Source organism: Danio aesculapii, chromosome 8, assembly GCF_903798145.1.
Source record: "Danio aesculapii chromosome 8, fDanAes4.1, whole genome shotgun sequence".
In the NCBI taxonomy this organism is placed as follows: domain Eukaryota; kingdom Metazoa; phylum Chordata; class Actinopteri; order Cypriniformes; family Danionidae; genus Danio; species Danio aesculapii.
Window position 1 is genome coordinate 53,966,976 of NC_079442.1, and position 19,666 is coordinate 53,986,641.

General features: G+C 37.4%; 1 protein-coding gene across 1 annotated transcript; it reads left to right on the forward strand.

Moving 5' to 3' along the window:
* The first annotated feature begins 747 nt into the window (after nt 1-747).
* ptger4a (prostaglandin E receptor 4 (subtype EP4) a) lies at nt 748-9,879 on the forward strand. The gene is made up of 2 exons (XM_056464496.1): nt 748-1,560; nt 9,383-9,879. Exons 1-2 carry the CDS (start codon nt 802-804, stop codon nt 9,833-9,835), a joined length of 1,212 nt encoding a protein of 403 aa, XP_056320471.1. The 5' UTR covers nt 748-801; the 3' UTR covers nt 9,836-9,879.
* Nucleotides 9,880-19,666: the final 9,787 nt, after the last annotated feature.

The window sequence follows — 19,666 nt, forward strand, 5'->3', positions numbered from 1 at the left end:
ATAGTTTGGGCACATTATTTAAAACATTATAGAATATGAAAAGTGAATGTCAATTCAACTCAATCTTTAATTATGTTATTGACAGGGGTCACTGGTTATGCTTGCATTTCTTCCAATTTATTAAGGTTTTCTATTATCTGTCCCCATGTTTTGTCTATCACTTTTGATATACCACAACCTCTCAAAAGCAAGCATGTTTACGTACTTAGAGGTTTTGTCTTGTTTCTAGTCCATATATATATATAAACATTTTCTACACCATAAATAGTATATATGGATTTTTCAGTAATATTTATTCAAATTACGTCAATTTTTCATTAGAGCTAAATAATAATATAGTTTTTTCTTTGAAATATGTTTGTTTTGCTTGCCTTTTGGCAGATTATTTAGCTTGTTTTAAGGAAAAACTCACTTAATTGTCACATATTATTTCTAAAAACAACACAATATTTTTGCTTGTCTAGAAAATGCGTTTTTATTTAAGATATTTGTAGATATTTCAACTAGAAACAAGACAAAAACTCCAAGTAATAAAAGCATATTTTGCATCGAAGAACAGTTCATTTGCTGGCCGCAGTGCGGGACGCGTCGGACCCCGTGGTGATGCGCATGAGGGGCGTCCCGTGTGTGTGTGTGTGTGTGTGTGTGTTTGTGTGTGTGTTCGTATTTGTGTGTGTGATATGATATGTGCCTCAGGCGGGGCGCTTTACTCCTTCATCCACGACTTTCTTCCCTCCACAACTTCAGTAAAAATGCCCGCTTAGCGCGCTCTCCAAACCCCCAGCGCGTTCCAGCAGCAGCATGGAGCCCACCGTGCCCACCATCCCCGCCATCATGTTCATCTTCGGGGTCATCAGCAACCTGATCGCCATCGTGGTGCTCTGCAAATCCCGCAGAGAGCAGAAGGAGACCACCTTTTATACCCTGGTGTGCGGGCTGGCGGTCACGGATCTCCTGGGCACCGTGTTGGCCAGCCCGGTCACCATCGCCACCTATGTGAAGGGCGCGTGGCCGGACGGGGACCCGCTGTGCCAATACTTCGGCTTCGTACTGCTGTTTTTTTCGCTCGCAGGATTGAGCATCATCTGCGCCATGTCCATCGAAAGATACATCGCAATCAACCACGCGTATTTCTACAATGATTACGTGGATAAGCGGCTTGCGGGGGTCACCCTACTCGCCATTTACGCATCGAACATACTGTTCTGCGCGCTTCCAAGTGCCGGTTTCGGCGAGGTGAAAATGCAGTATCCTCAAACCTGGTGCTTTATTGACTGGCGGACCAATGTGAGCGCGCACGCGGCGTTCTCCTACATGTACGCGGGCTGCAGTTCTCTTCTCATACTAATCACGGTGGTCTGCAATGTGCTGGTGTGCGGCGCGCTCATCCGCATGCACCGCCGCTTCGTCAGGCGCACATCTCTTGGCACTGACCCGCAAAGAGGCGCCGATCCCGGCAGGAGCCGCAGCTTCAGCCGCCTGGCGGGCGCGGAGATCCAAATGGTCATCCTGCTGATCGCCACCTCCGCAGTCGTGCTCATCTGCTCCATTCCGCTTGTTGTAAGTTCCAGGACTCTCATTTATAAATCTAATTTATATATATAAATAGAAACTTATCTAAAAGTGAACGTGCACCAGCGTAAATTGTAATGTATTGTTCATATTCATCAATGATTATGGCTTATATGATGAGTTTAAGTGGTTCAATCAAGTCGATGTGTAAGATCAATATGTTTACATATAGTTTACTTAGTTGTGCACACTTTCCCGTCAAATGTAGTTTGATAGATCACAACTTTTGCAAGGGAATTGGCGTAAGCAGGTTTTCATCCTCGTTTTTATGACCCTAGGAGGTTATTGTGGCTGATTTAATCTTAAATAGGCTTGTATAGTCGTGTATAGTAACTAAAACTTTAACATATTAAATAAATAAAAAAACTTGTGTAAACGTTTATTTGAGGTTCACAATGCAAATCTAATTACAAATATTCGTTTGGTAAACAAAGTCAGTCTTTCATATAATATATCTACTTAAATACAGGATATATTACTTGAAAACCTGTATTGTGCATAAACATTTGCATATTATTTAATATTATTACTCAAGTTAATATAAAAACTGAATTAAAGAAATCAAAAATTTTACTCTCCCTTTCAAAACTTTGAGTTGGACCACAGAAGAAGATATTTTGAAGAATGTTGGAAACCTTAAACCATTCACCTCCATTTGTTTTCCCTACTATGAAACTCAATAGTTACCAACATTCTTCAAAATATCTTCTTTTGTGTTCAACAGCAGAAAGAAACTCAGGGAGAGTGAAAAGTGAGTACTTTCAGTTTTGGGTGAGCTGTCCCTTTAATATGAATATGCTCTCATTTAAATAAGTAAATAAATAGACTGAATGTTGCGTTATATAATGTGTGGATTTCTGCAGGCACAGATTCTGCGTGGGTCTAAATAACTCTGTATTCTTGTGTCTAAGATATGAGCGCCGGAGTCTCTTATCTGCAACTTTCTCACAGTTCTCTACAATGTGCTGCAGAATAAGAAACATGCAGATTATCATGATGATGAAGATGATAAAGTCTTCTGTTTAGAGGAATAAACATGCCAAAAGCTCACAGTACACTCTTAAAAATAAAGCTGGCGTATAAAGAGACATGTTATAAAACTTTACTAGTTCATGCAAAATGTACATTCACTTTTTTACTCCGCTTATTCCAAATGTTGTTTCTTTTGTTGAACATGAAGGAATATATTCTGAAGAATGCTGGAAAAATAACAGCCATTGACTTCCATTGTGTTTGTGTTCTTACTATTGATGTCAGTGGATGTTTTTTCCAGCATTCTTCAAAATATCTGCCTTTGTGTTCAACAGAAGAAAGAAACTTAACACAGTTTACAGTCACTTGAGTGAGTGAATGATTTTCATGCGTGAGCTGTCCCTTTAATAGCACCGTTTTGCCTTATTGAGGAGAACATTTGAAACATGTCCTTTTTTGTGCACTTTTTACAGAATTCAAAGTTTCTAGATGTGCTGAAAAGAGCCTTTATATTTAAGAGGGTATTGCTGTAGTAAAAGTAGGGGAGAGTGGAGACGACAGTACAATTTTTCATTCATTCATTCATTTTCTTTTCGGCTTAGTCCCTTTATTAATCCAGGGTCGGAACAGTGGAATGAACCACCAACTTATCCAGCACATGTTTTACACAGTGGATGCCCTTCCAGCCACAATCCAATACTGGGAAACACCCATTCACACTCATACACTACAGGCAGTTTAGTTAATCAATTCCCCTACAGCGCATGTGTTTGGACTGTGGGGGAAACCGGAGCACCCGGAGGAAACCCACGCGAACGTGGAGAGAACATGCAAACTCCATACAGAAACACCAATTGAGCCTGCAACCTTCTTGCTGTGAGGCCACAGCACTACCCACTGTGCCACTGCACTGCCACATATTTTCATAAAAAAACAAATTTTAAAAGATAAAGTTTTAGACAGAAATCTATTTTTGTTGTGGTTATTAACTCATAAGTGTGCTCTATCAATATCAGATGCTATTTTAAACAACTTCACTGTAAATAAACTGCACATTGTGACATTAGACCAGAGTGTGAATTATACATTGTCGATTGGGTGGGTGGGGTTTGGGGGTCAACTTTTTGGGTAGTAGTTTGGTAATGCGTGCTTCAGTGAATCAAATTTATGAATGTATTTAAATTAAGTCTAATTTATTAATAAAATGTATATGTTGTCAGTGTTTAAATGAATATTTAGTGACTATTTTAGAAGTTACTGTAGGTCAAACTATATTAGGTGTCTTTTTTTTTAGGCTACATGCAGATATAAGCACCTACTGTACAGGTTTCAGACTGTTGAGTGATATTTTTCCTACCATTGATTGGTACGATTGAATGCATCACAGTGGTATGGACCGTTATGGGGGTCAAATGTCTTCATATTATGCATTTTAAATTATTAATATTTAAGAAAGCTAATATTGAAGAAAGCTATTTATTACTATTTAAGGGCTGACCCCCCCTTACATCTTGTTTTGATGTCTTTCAGGGGGGATCAAGCATTAATTAGGCGTTAAACCCCCCTGTGATTTGCACCTTGCTTTGACCCAATCAGCAGGAACTAAATAACACGGGTGGGTCTGAAGTAAAACAACAATATTTGCTAGATTAACTGGATTAATCGTGTTTATTTTAAATATATTAGTCTATGACCTTGTTAACTGCAAACTTATTTAGTGCTTTATTTTTGCAAACAGTATTAAACTGCATTTTCATTTTAAATTTCAGCTCCATCAAATGTTTCGAAAGCAGTCCGACAATGCGAAATGCTAACATTTTCTACAATTGTTGAATATTGTTCATTATTATTAGCAGTATGCATTATTGCTTTCCAGGCTATAACAGCACATTCAGCATCAACCCTTGATGGAGCGTGCCAAATTCAGCTGATTTCAGGATTGTCCTGCGGTTAGCTCTGAATTTCTGTTTTTAAATGCAGGAAGTAAATTATTGTAGCGGTTATTTTTTCCTTATGTAATAGAGGCCAGCTAGTGAAGTTCTGTGCAGGTAAACCTCCCTGCTCTGTCCTCTAAAAAGTGCTCTATTGACATGCTATTGGCCATGGTCTTTAGCCTCCTTAGAGCGACCGACTCCCATGCGGAGAGTCACCGTTTCAATCCCAGCTAGGAGCGGGTTGGGTGGTCTAGGACCAGCAGGGTTACACTTATTATAGACTGTGTTTCTCTTTTCATGTCTCATGATCAATCTACAGGTTTCAAAAGCAACCCAACAATGCAAAACATTAAAATTTCCTGCAATTGTTGAATATTTTGTATTATTATTGGCATTATGCATTAATTTTATAACACATCTGAATCAAAACACTGAAAACTCTAATGTGGAAGTGAAAGATAAGGTTTGTCTATTAGCAGTGGGACATAAATACAGTGTTACTGTCATTTAAACCTGATTTACTCTTAAACTGTTAAACTCGGACATCACAAACTGAATGATGTGTTATTGCGCTGAATAACCTGTAGATTGATCATTACTGTGATGCATGAAAAGAGAAACACAACTTGTAATACAGAAAAAGACCTGCAACAATAATTAAATTTCTGCACTTAAAAACTGAACTTCTACATGCTCCTGAAATCAGCTGATGTTTGGCAGCTCCATCATGGGTTGATGCTGAATGTGCTGCTATAGCCTGGAAGGCAATATTACCCCCTGTGAACCTGGATCTGAACACAAGCAAATGCAAATGATTAGATTTTAGTTTACTCCAAGTGAAATGTGTTATTGCTTTAAATTTGGAGAAAACTCAGGCCATCCTGTGGCCAGTGGATTGAAGAAATGACATGCAATCTTGCTCTAGAGAAGCTAACATACACTCTTAAAGGAAAATTTACAAGATATTTTATAAAATATGGACCCCCTCTCAACACTTTCTTAACCGGGTGGAGCATGCAACATTTTTTTATGTTTGAGCTTTAAAACCCTTGTTGGTGTCTTATTTTGTTGTTCAGATGTCTTTCAGCAACAATTAACAAATTTGTTTAACCAGCACACACTGGAGAGCTGAGAAACGCAAGGTACACAAATATGTATTAAACATTATTATTATTTATTTATTTTTTTAATTGTTTTTAATAGTTTTTTAATGTTTTGTTATTTGAATTTATATAATTTATTTATATATTTATTTTCACTCTTTTAACCATTTGTTGGATTCCTGATGTTTTAACATTTTATAATAAGTTTTCTTTTTTTACTTGGGGTAAAAAATATTGCATATTGCCAATAATAATAAAAAATATAAAAAATTTTTAGAAAATGTAACATTTTGCATTGTCGGACTAATTAATTTGCCCCACTAAATAAGTTTGCAGTGAACATTAACAAGGTCACAGTCAGATATATGTAAAGTAAACACGATTAAGCCAGTAAATCTAGCAAATATAGTTGCTGTTATTTTTGTCCCACCCATGTGTTATTTTGTCCCTGCTGATGGGGTTAAGAGTAACAATGCAGTTTATGTTTAAAGTGAAATTATTTTGAAGCTGTTCAACATTTGTTCAAAACACCACCTGATATTGAAAGACCACACTAATGAGTAACACAGCACTAATATATTTCTGTCTAAAATAGTGTTGTCACGATACTGGAATTCAATACCAATCAGTACTGAAGTTTTATAAATGTCCATTTCCTGCTAACATTTGGGCGCTGTTGATTGCGTTCTTAAACAATTTGCTATTGTGTTCACATGCTCAATAGAAATGACTGTGATTGGCCGTGAAGGTCATCAGTTCACTGTACTTACCGATGTTTACTGAATGTAAACACAGATATAGGGACACTGGAGCGTTATAAAGCCATGATTCATCAGCTTATAGACAAACCAGCTGATCGATATGACTTTGAAACACTCCAGTGTCCCTGTATCTGTGGTTACACTCGTGGCCCGTTTCCACAGAGTGGTACGGTATACTTTTATGGCTGTTTCCACTGTCAAAAGGTACTGAAAAGTGAACCGTACCGTACCACTTTTTGGGTCCCCTTTCGGAAGGGTACCTAGCACAACAAAAGGGTACCAAAAATCGGAGTTAGACACGCAGCTGAATGCTATTGGTTTACAGAGATATGTCACTAGCTTGAAAACAAAGGAACCGCCATGTTTTAAATACACAGCCGGGACATTACACCGTAATAATATGTGTACTCTCTTTTACTCTGCAGTGTGTAGTGAATGACGAGAGGACACCATTTTGAGTCTGCACAAAGTATGTTATTATATTTATGACAGATCAGCAGCTTCAGCTCGTACCATTACACTCTTTAGTTCAAGGAAAAGGTGGAAAAGAAAAAAAGAGGGAAGAAAAGAGCGAAAGATGGAGGAAACCTGCGAGAGGCGCCGCAGAAGGCACAGAGAATGTTATTATGTTTGTGACAGATCAGCAGCTTCAGCTCATACCATTACACTGTCAACAAAAATAACATTCTACAACATAACAAACTGTTTTTACATCAGTAAATAAAACATATTATTAAAATTAAACTTAAATATGCATTTGTGTATGTGTTGTTTATGGCCAGAGCCAAGTTCAATGTGGAACAGGTAGAGCATTAGTTCAAGGAAAAGGTTGCTCAAACAATAGTGCAACAGGTATGGCTGCTTGGACTATCCCATCTTGATGTTAACCCCAAGGGGGAGAAGAGGTGAAACCACTGTCGCTTTACAGACTCTTTTTACATTTATATTGTGAACGCAACAATTTTAGATGAACAGTAACTAAACAGGAGAAAAATATAGTGAAATCAATATGCTTGAAATTATCCTGTTACATATGCATATAATAATGAGCCATGGTCGACCCGAGCTCAAACAAACCTTGTCATCGTCTTGATGAACAGCCACAAAGCCAAGAAGAAGAGCAGAATCTACCATGTGCCCCGGAGTTGTTTACAAGGCTGTCTAAAGCACGAGCAGTTTCGCTTTCTCGTGTGCGTCTATATTTGAAATAACGAACTTGAGCTGATGATAATAATGTGCGCATGATTATTGAAGTGCTTCAGACATCCCATTCTTTCAGAAAAGGACAGACAAGAGAGAGACACGCGAAAAATAAAGGAGATGCCAGAAAAAACAAAGGAGCAAATGATTCTTTCAGCAACCTGAAACATGAACAAACTGCCATGTTTAACTCTCATCTTCACCTTTTGGACTATTATGAACTCGGGAGTGACGGAGTTACTCTCTGACAGAGGTCACATGTGCTGGTGAAGATTACAGACTCAGATGAGAGCTCTGCTCTGACTGTGGGCTATATTTCCTGTTGTTTTTGAACCCAAATAAGGACTAAATGTCTGCTGCGTCCAGTTTTTCTGTAATTGGTACCATATCGGAGACTGTAACTGTGCGTTCACACCAAAGGCAGTGAGAGCGTCACAGGTCGCTCTGGTCACCCTGGCGACAATGCTGTCTTCCTTCAGCTCCGGCGGCGAGAGCGCCAAAATTCTCTACACTGATCTGGTATTTACAGGGGCTGTTGCAGCATATCATATCAGTTACATTCCTGTGTAAAACATGCTTTCTAGCGTGAAAACTTTGCACATTTTTATCAAATTCATTTAAGAATGGAAGATCCTGTTGCATGTGATGTGGCTTTGCTTCACTTGATTATACAACATGTCCATACGTCTGCGATATCCTGAAGCAGCAATTCTGTTTAGTACTGTCACATGAGATTTTAAAGAAATATATATACAACATTAATGCACATCAGTAACTCGCCAGTAACTTATTTAATGCATGTTCCTGTAAGAAAACATAGTAAATAACTGGAAATCCGGCAACCGCAATAGTCAAACCCTTGGAAACAACTGTGGTCTGAACCAAAGTTCACAGGTCTGTGTTCTCTGGACTCCTCAAGCGGTGGGCTTCTTCATTTTGATTGCTTGTCGCCGAACCCCATTATAGCTCATTAACATAAAGTTAACTTGATTTCAACTCTCCTCGACGCCCACACCGGCGAAGACGCGCCGCGCTGCTCGCTAATTGAAAATGAAGGATTTCCGGCTACTTTGACACTCTCACCGCTTTTGGTGTGAACGTACGGTAAGGGGCTGTATGTGTTCATATATGCAGCATTTATTTATTTCATACAATTGCAGACGTTACAGTTGGCTATTTCGCTTTGATATCATTGATCTGCAGTTATAATCAAATCATGTTCATAGAAACATCAGAGAAGTCTGGAAGTGCTTCTTGTATAATACGTGAGCGATCCATACGGTTTTACTGTAGACATTTCCTCGCGTGAGAATGACGTAGACTGAAACTTTGTTGTACACCACGTCCACCGTTGGTACCCTTTTGGCAGTGGAAACTCAAGCCTGATGAATGTGTACCGTACTGTGCCACTCAGTGGAAACAGGCCATCAGTAAAGAGTGGTGAGTTTGGTGAACTGATGACCTTCCCGGCCAATCACAGTCATTTCTGTTGAGCATGTGAACACAATGGCAAATCAGCGCTGTTTAAGAACGCCATCAACAGCGCTCAAATGTTAGCGGGAAATGGACATTTTTAAAATTTCAGTATTGATTGGTACCCAATTCCAGTATCGTGACAAGTCTGGTCTAAAACATTATCATTTGAAAATAAGTTTTTAAGAGAAATGGTACTTTCGTCCCTGCTCTCCCCCTACTGTATGTTATGAATACTCACTGAGACATGAATAAAAATATTCACGTTTAAAATGGGGTGTACTTACTTATGTTGAGCACTGTACACTATATATGTCTGTGTATAATACATGTACAATGAAGTGTATTTGTGTTGTTTTTCTGGCAGGTCCAGGTGTTTCTCAACCAGCTTTATAAGACTCCAGTAGAGAAACGTCTGGATAAAAACCCAGATCTGCTGGCCATCCGCTTCGCCTCCACCAACCCCATCCTGGACCCGTGGATCTACATCTTACTGCGTAAGGCGGTTCTGTCAAAAGTGGTGGAGAACATCAAGTGTTTGTTCTGCAGGAGCGACTCCCGCGGCCCGCAAACCCAAAACAGCCTGCTGTGTATAAACGGGCAGCAGATTTCCTCCAGAGACTCTCCGTCCGGTGTGTCCCGAGAGCTCCAGGACGTCAGCAGCACCTCTCAGACTTCATTAAACCTGCCGAAAGCTCCCGACGGCGGGCAGAACTCCAGCACAGAGTCCTGTAGATGCAACAGTCATGATGGTCAATGTAAAAAGCAGAGTTTACAGATGAGCATCACTAATGAAAGCGTCCAGGAGAAGAGCATCTGAGAATATCTTATATCATCTTATTTATTGGAGAAAATCTCACTGTAAATGAGCATTGCTTTTGAGGAATTAAACTAACTACACTCCAAAAATGATTGTTCAAACTACTTATTTAAAATGAGTTGAAACAACACAACTCAATATTTTTATGTTCAATCTACTTAAATTTGTAAAAATTATTACATTTGTAAACTTAAGCGATTTGTGTTTGGACAACTTAAAGGAATTGTGTGTAAATCCAGCATTACAGTGTACACTTACAAATGGCTCTTGCTGCTTGTTCAGACTACTCATTTAAAATGAGTTGAAACACAATTATTACTCTTGAGGAAGGGGGGGGGGCAACTTAATCGTTTTATGTTCAATCCACTTAAATTTGTAAAAAAAAAAAAACGAATAAACTTAAGCAGTTTGTGTTGGGACAACATGAAGGAATTGTGTGTAACCCAGCATTTTTTGCAGTGTATGTAGTAAATGATGGTCAATGCAGAAAGCAAAGTTTACATATGAGCATCGCTAATGACACCATCCAGGAGAATCTGAGAATATCCAGCCTGATCTCACGAGAAAACGTTAGTATTTTACATTTTGTCAGTTTAGTGGCTAATTGGTACGAGTTCAGTTTTACGAAATTGTGTTGAAACAACACAATATTACTCTTGAGGAGGAGGGGGGGGGGGGGCAACTTAATAATTTTATGTTCAATCCACTTAAATTTGTAAAAACAATGATTACGTAAAGCTCAAACTACTTACAGTATTTAAAATGAGTTGAAACAACACAATTCTTACTGTTTTTTTTGGCAAAGCTTAATCGTTTTGTTCAATCTACTTCAATTTGTAAAAACAATGATTGCATAAAGTTCAAACTACTTACAGTATTTAAGTTGAAACAACACACTTCTTGAGGGTTTTTTTGTGGGACAACTGAATTGTTTTATGTTCAATCCACTTAAATTGGAAAAAAAAAAAACGCTTGATTAAACTTTGGGAGGACGTGAAGGAACCGTGTGTAACCCAGCATTTGTTGCAGTGTATATATAGTAAAGTTTGCTGGAGGCATCTCTTTTGTAGTTTAACCCCAGTGCCTATAGAAAATCATCATATGTGAAAATCTATACGTTTACTCGCATTACACCCTGCTTTCAAAGGTTAGGAAGGCACAGGTTAGGAAAAGAGAAGGCTACAAACACATTTCAAAGGCTAGAAAGAAGTTATTTTGGAGTGGGATTTGATTTCAGGTTGTATGACAAATAAAGTAGGCTAATTATTTTCAAAGAGGTATATGATGATTTTCTATAGGCACTGTAGATGTGAAAATGACATGTTCAACTTAAATGATTGTCAATCTTCAGCGCTATGGTGTACAGATTAAATAAGCTTGGTCTCATTTTAAAGAAGACGCTTGTCAGATTGTAAACGACAGATTGTAAGACGACAAAAGTTACGTGCTAATGTTTATGAAAATAGTAAATAAATGTACATTTTATTATGTTGCATAAAATGTGTATTTTACAGACTCTGTTGTAGCCCCTAAAATTAACACAAAATCTAAGCTACATATTTGAGCAAATTACATTTCAACTTGGAAGTTAATATCTACAAAAATGTAGCAGTAAGATTCATTTGGCCGCAGTATCACACATGACCACCAGGTGACATTTAGTTTACACTGGTGACCATATGGGGCACTCCCCATTTCTGTGCATGCTTTGAGGAATATGAACCATATTTTATTTTAAAGTATGGGAAATATTCAGAAATCTTAGTCCTTTCCAATGATACATAGTTTGTCATGATTAGATTAGGATTTAATTGCAAAAAAAAAGTTATGTTAAGTTTACCGGTGGCATGACGGTGACAGCGAATGGGTTAAAGGGATAGTTAAAAAACAGAAGTGTGCGCACATCAGAAAATCTCAGACAGGTGCTCGATCAAAAACAAACATTTGTAGAAAAAGATCCAAAGAAAATTGGCACACTGCCACTTTAGCTCTCAAAACATTTTTTAATGTCACAACGTTTTGACCAACATGGTCTTCATTAGGTAAAGCATTACAAATGGAAGTACTCAAGAAATAGTGAAACAACTCTACACAGCACCTACAATCATCATAATCAGCCAACAAACAGGAGCATTTACATACAATAATATACATATGACCATATGAGATGCATACATACTATTACAAAAAAGATTTAAAATACAAATCCAAATTTTAACTTTTAACTTCCTCGAAGACAGAGTATTCAATATATAAATATAGCGCATCACACCTGCACAAAATCACATCAATCAACCACAAGACCAGTGGACCTATAGGGGAAAACAATTGTGTACACATATTTAGTATAGAACATAAATACACTTACAAAAAGGATTTTAAATCAAAATCTAAATTTAATCCTCTCTGGGATAAAGTATTTAGTGTGTAAATGTAAAACGCTTCCCTCTGTAATAAAAGTCTGTCAGTGTCCCCACCCCTTCTCAGCACCTTCACTTGTTCAATGCCGATATTTAAAGGGATAGTTCACACAAAAATTTTAACTCATAAATTAATTTATGGGTAGCTATGTCACCTCACAGCAAGAAGGTTGCTGGTTCGACTCCCGGCTGGGTCAGTTGGCATTTTTGTGTGGAGTTTGCATGTTCTCCCCATGTTGTCGTAGGTTTCCCCCACAAGTCCAAAGACATGCGGTGAATTGGGTAAGCTAAATTGGCCATAGTGTATGTGTGTGAATGAGTGTATGGGGGTTTCCCAGTACTGTGTTGCGGCTGGAAGGACATCCGCTGTGTAAAACCTATGCTGGAATAGTTGGTGGTTCATTCCTCTGTGGTGACCCCTGATTAATATCTATTATAAGTGACTAAGCCGAAAAGAAAATAATGAATGAATAATTGAGTTTAAACACTTGTTTCAGAACTTTGAGTTTCTTTTGTTAAATAAAACATTAAAGAAGATATTTTGCTAAAAATTTGTAACTGTTGACCATCATATTTGTTTATTCTATTATTGGAGCCAACTGAGTTTTCATCTTTCTTCAAAGTATCTTCTTTTGTGTTCAACAGAAGAAAGAAACTCATACAGGTTTAAAACAGGAGTAAAACAGTGATACATTTTTCAGTTTTGGGTGAACTCTCCCTTTAAACTCAGTGTGACGTGTAAACGAGTGACTGAAATAATAAAACTACGATTCCACATTGATACAAAAATGATGGGTTGTTTTAAGCCAGCGCTGGGTCACATGTGTGCCGACAAAATTTTCCACATTTAAATCGCAATTTTAAAATTACGGATGGGTTTTTCCCTATTTAACTCAGCACTGGATAAAAACAACTCTTTCCAACCCCAACCCTTTGTTAGCAATAGCATATTGTTAGCAAATCCCAAATAACACTCTTTATACCAGGCACTTATAAGTGAGTTTTATTTTCCTAAAACAAGCAGAATATACTTGTTTTTGAGCTGGAATACAATTATTTAGCTTGTTTAAACGAAAAACTCACTTAATTTTGACTCATTATTTCTGAAAACAAGACTAGTGTTTGCTTGTCTAAAAATGCTTCTTAATTTAAAAATATTTCGATATTTGGACTAGAAACGAGACAAAAAAAGCATTTTGAGTGAGTGAAAATACTGTCTGTATGGTTAGATTTTCACATATTTGAGTTTCTCCCCTCCTGAAGTGTGTGAGGATGGTTCCGATTTGTGTGTGTGTGTGTGTGTGTGTGTGTCCACTGTACAGCACACTTGTGTGTTTGTTTTTCCAGAAGAGTTCACATCAGTCACATCAAGATCAACAAAAACAAGCCATGCAGGAAATAACCCAGTTCAGATGTTTTCATGAAAACTCTTCCAGTTTCTGCTTCCCAAACTGCAGATAAATAAACTCTGCCTGCGCTTTGGCTCTCAGACACCACAGCAGCATAACGAGAGAGAAGAGTTCTCCATACCTGACCAGATCAACACACACACAAGTAAAACGTATTGTTTTATTTTCAGAAAGTTGTCAAATGAATTCCTTCTTTAGCAAGCCAACCTTAATTTTCTAAGTAATTTAGTTTATGTAATACATTTATCTTGACTGATGAATGTTTTGATTTGTGACATCTTCTTTTCAGTACATCTTTGTTTCAAATCCGCTTTAAACTAACACAGTAAATGATATAAACTCAATGAAATAGGAAGCAAATTCAAAATAAATCAGGAAGCATTTCTAAACAAGTAAAAGTTATTGTTTTGTTCAAATAAGTCACATTTTTTCCTTAAAACATGCAAAATAATCATGTTTTCAGTTTATTTTGCTTCCCTCATTGTCAGATTATTTTACTTGCTTTAAGGAAAAACTCATGATTTATTATTTCTGAAAATAAAACAATATATATTTTAAACAATACTTGTCCAGAAAACGCGTCTTGATTTAATCATTTGTAGATATTTGGACTAAAAATGAGACACAAACACTATATAAGAAACGCTTCTTCTTTTTTTCAGTGCAGCGGTGATTTGTGATCAGGATTCCTAACATCGTCAAATCAAGACACATTTACTGCAGAAGCTAAATACTAAATAAAGATAAGAAATAGTTAAAATAAAGGGAGTTTGTGTTTAAAATTATAAAAGTAATCACATTTTTAAAATAATCTTCAGCAAACTAAATTTATTTCCTACGGCCTGTAGCACACTGCAAAAAGCTTTGGTCCCACTTTATAATAAGTGTCCTTAACTGCTTTGTACTTGCATCAAAAAATAAAAACAATGTACGTACTGTGTTCATAATGTATTTGAGGACACTTGTGGTGCTTTGAGTTGGGATAGGGGTCGGGTTATGGACAGGTTTGGTGGTATGGGTAGGTTTAAGTGTGGGTTAACATGTAAGGAATAGTCAACATTGTGTTTACAAATGTAATTACAGAATTAAATTACAGATGTAATTACATACAAGTATTTAATTAAGCATAAATACACAGTAAATACATGTATTTATATAATAAGTACATTGTAACAAATTAATAATTTCGCTGTAGGTACATTGTAGTTAAGGACACTTAATATAAAGTGGGACCAAAGTTTTTTCTTAGAGTTGATTTTAGTCTTGTTTCTAGTCCAAATGTCCACAAACTCTTAAATCAAGAAGCATTTTCAGTTTTGTTTTCAGAAATAAAATTGAGTTTTTACTTTTAATAAAGAATCTGCCAGTGGAATAAGTCAAATAATCTTGTTTTCAGTTCCAAATAAGTTCATTTGACTCACACCACTGGGAGATTTTCTTGCTTGCTTTACTGAAAAACGGACTTTATTTTAACCTGTTATTGTTTTAATTTTCTTCAGCAAAAACAAAACATACTTAAATCATTTTTTAATCTGCAAGAAATTATTTGAGTGCTTCCTTTTTTTCTCAGTACAGAAGGTTTTAAAGTTCAGTTTCAAATGAAAAGAGTTAAGTTTACAAGCTTGATGAAATACATAGATATTTACATTAGATGTCGCCTACGCTGTTGTTGTCTATTGGAAGGAATGCGTCAGTAGAGCCGCCATTTTAGTACAGGGTAGTGTTCTTTTGAAATCAATGTGGGACCAAGGACTGGCCATCCGGAGCCATAGATATACAGACAAATACACATATAAAAACATATACATACACTTGTCAATCTGTATATTTGCACTCACTACTTACTTCTATTTTTTAAAATATATTTATTATCATTTTTTTGTCCTGTCTCTGTTATCCTGTTGCACTGTAGAAGCTCTGTCACCAAAACAAATTCCTCGTATGTGTGAACATACCTGGCAATAAAGCTCTTTCTGATTCTGATTCTGATATATCTATGATCGGGAGTTTTCCCGCTGCTCAGTATGCAAATATTTATCTAAATTAGGAAAATTATAATTTCATATCACTTTTCTACATTGATGGATAAGTGACCGCACGGGCATTACCGAGAAAGAGTGTGTGTTTGTGTGTATGGAAATGTATTATCCTCCCTCCCTGTTATATTTGATCTAATCCATGTCCTGAAACACCACCCACCCCCTCCCCCCCTCCTGCTTTCACTTCTCATTCTAACAGAGGGAGTGATTCGTTTGTGAATGAATCTCCGTTATGAACGACTCACGTTGACCATGAATATCCCTGCATCTCAATGTGCATATCTTTCTGATCTAAATGGTTTATAACATTTGTAATGTTCAGTAATTTAGGGTGGACAGTCTGCACATTGAGGCGCAGGCACTGTTATTATCAGGCACCCTCACAAGTTACTTCAAAACTAGCCGTTACTTCACTTAGCAGACAATATTACAAGTTTCTTGCACCACAGCGTCTTGTTGTCATACTTCATTTACATTGTGTACTGATTTTATTCAACAAAACTAGCATAAGCCAAGTATTTAGTATTTAGTGTAGCACCAGTATTGAGTTGGTGCTACTTTGCCTTATGGTCAGTCCAGTATGACTGTATCATCATCAATAATGTTACTTGTTGAGCACAAAGGTTCATAACATACAAAAACATAAAAAATGAAATCTTACCTATAAATGTTCTGCCTTTATTCTTTGTTTGATCGTTACTAGAACCATACGCAGCGCAAAATTCTGGCATCTTTAGATTGTCTTTGGTCTTGACCATTGCGGTTGAATGAATTTTGTCCTTGGAGCACTGTACAAATGTGGCGGCTATTGACGCATGCTCCAGTTGCGTACGCAATATCTTGTGTATATATCTATGGATGAAATATGAGACAAACTCTGCCCTAAAACACTGCAAAAAAATGTGTTGCATAAAATAAGCAAAACAATATCCCACTGGCAGAAAGTAATATTATTTCACTCACCCCACTGGCAGATTACTTATTTGCTTGATTTTGTTTTTAGAAGTTGGGACTTGAAACAAGACATCTTTTTTATAATGCAAGGCTGTCATTAATTCACATTGGCAGATGTGAATTAATTCAGATCAGTATCTTTCATCATGTCACTTTCAGACATTTAATAAAAACAAAACTTTAGAGGATGTCACAGAATGATCCTTGCATACAGGGATTTCCTCTACATGTAGGCCTTAAGATTTGGATTTCTGCTGTGGTTTGATGTATTTGGTCATAATGTTGCTCTAATATCTGTGATTATTACAGGCAATAGTCATTTTTCCACTCATTCCTTTCGTTATTTTAGGCTCAGACCGAGAGAACAGAATCAAATGGGATCGTGTTTAATGTGAGAACCAGCAGACACACAGATGATTAAACCACTGCTCGAGGCGAGGAATCTCCGTGTCCTTCTGATGCTTTAATAAACATTCTTTACACTCAGGATGCAGATGCGTTTACAGGCTTCATAACCCCGTCAGATGAAGCTCTTCCCATGAAAATCTTCACTAATTACACTTGATCTTTGTTTACAATCAAAGACCAAAGCAAATATGACCATTGCACTTCTGTGCTCATTCAAACACAGTAGATACACTACTGATTATATAGGCACGGTTAGCTGCCAAAGCTTTAAGAGTGTTTACATCACAGAAGAAAGATTGTCTTTATTTATTTTTAGTTACTTAATTAACTTGTACATTTATAAACATCGTTCAATATTGGAAGTATTGTTAGTTGCAGCTTTTACAAAATAACCAAGAAACCTCAACAAAAACCTGATCAAAATTTGAGAACAGCAATGATAGAATGCTTTTGCTTTGACTGACTTGAGCACATCTGGATTTTACTAGTCTCTCACTGGACATAACTAGTCTAACTAGTCTCTCACAGGACATAACTAGTCTTCCACAAGACATTACTAGTCTTACTAGTCTTTCACATGACATAATTATTCTCTCGCATGACATAACTAGTCTTTTGCAAGACATAACTAGTCTAACTAGTCTTTCACAGGACGTATTTAGTCTCTCACAGAACATAAATAGTCTCTTGCAAGACATAACTAGTCTCTTGGAAGACATAACTAGTCTAACTAGTCTCTCACAGGACACAACTAGTCTCCCACAGGACATAACTAGTCTAACTAGCATCTCACAGGACACAACTACTCTCACATGACATTACTAGACTTTCACAAGACACAACTTTTCTCTCATAAAGGTCTGAAACCACTGGTCTCTCACAGGACATACCTAGTCTAATTAGTCTCCCACAGGACTAACTAGCCTCTCACAGGACTAACTAGCCTAACAAGTCTCTCAAAGTACTAACTAGTCTAACTAGTCTCTCACAGGACATACCCAGTCTTGCATGTCTTGCAGGACACAACTAGTTTCTTCCAATACATAAATAGTCTAATTAGCCTCTTGCATGACATAACTAGTCTCTCACCTAGCATAACTAGTCACTCACAGGACATTACTAGCCTCACTAGTCTCTTGCAGAACACAATTAGTCTCTCACAAGACATAACTAGTCTCACAGGACATTTGTAGTCTCCCTAGTCTCTCATAGGAAATATCTAGTCTCTCACAGGACATAACTTGTGTAGTTAATTTCTTGCAGGACATAACTAGTTTCTCACAATACATAACTAGTTTAACTAGTCTCTTACAGGGCATAACTAGTCACTCGCTGGACATAACTAGCCTCACTAGTCTCTTGCGGGACACAATTAGTCTCTCACATGACATAACTAGTCTCACAGGACATTGGTAGTCTCACTAGTCTCTCACAGGACATAACTAGTCTCTCACAGGACATAACTAGTCCCTCACAGGATATAACTCGTAAGTCAAACAATATAACTAGTCTCAATAGTCTGTCATAGGACATAACTAGTCTTACTAGTCCCTTGCAGGACAACTAGTTTCTCACACGACATAACTATTCTCACTAGTCTCCCACATAATAATAACCTTTATTTAACCAGGTAAGTCAATTGAGAACTGGTTCTCATGCTCATTTCCAATGATGACCTGGCCAAAAGGCAACATAAAAAGCACACAATTTGACAAATGACAGATGTTCCACATGACATAACTAGTCTCTCACAATACATAACTTGTTTAACTAGTGTCCTGCAAGAGACTAGCGAGGATAGTTATGTGCTGTGAGAGACTAGTTAAACAAGTTATGTATTGTGAGAGACTAGTTATGTCCAGTGAGAGACAAGTTAAACTAGTTATGTTTTGTGAGAGACTTGTTGTGTCCTTTGAGAGACCAGTGATACTACCAAAGTCCAGTGAGACTAAATTTGTCATGTGAGACTAATTGTGTCCTGAAAGAGACCAGTGAGGCTAGTTATGTCCTGTGAGTGATTAATTATGCCCTGTAAGAGACTAGTTAAACTAGTTTTGTGAACGTATTGTGAGAGACTAGTTATGTCCTGCAAGGGACTAGTGAGACTAGTTATGTCTTATGACAGACTATTGAGACTAGTTATATTGTTTGACAGACGAGTTAAACTTACAGGGCATAACTAGTCACTCGCAGAACCTAAACAGCCTCACTAGTCTCTTGCAGGACACAATTAGTCTATCACATGACATAACTAGTCTCACAGGACACTGGTAGTCTCACTAGTCTCTCACAGGACATAACTAGTCCCTCACAGGACATAGCTATCCACACTAGTCTCTTGCAGGACACAATTAGTCTCTCACATGACATAACTAGTCTCACAGGACATAACTAGTCTCTCACAATACATATCAGTTTAACTAATCTCTCACAGGCCATAACTAGTCTCTCACAGGATATAACTAGTCCCTAACAGGACATAACTATCCTCACTAGTCGCTCGCAGGACACAATTAGTCTCTCACATGACATAAATAGTCACACAGGACACTGGTAGTCTCACTAGTCTCTCACAGGACATAACTAGTCCCTCACAGGATA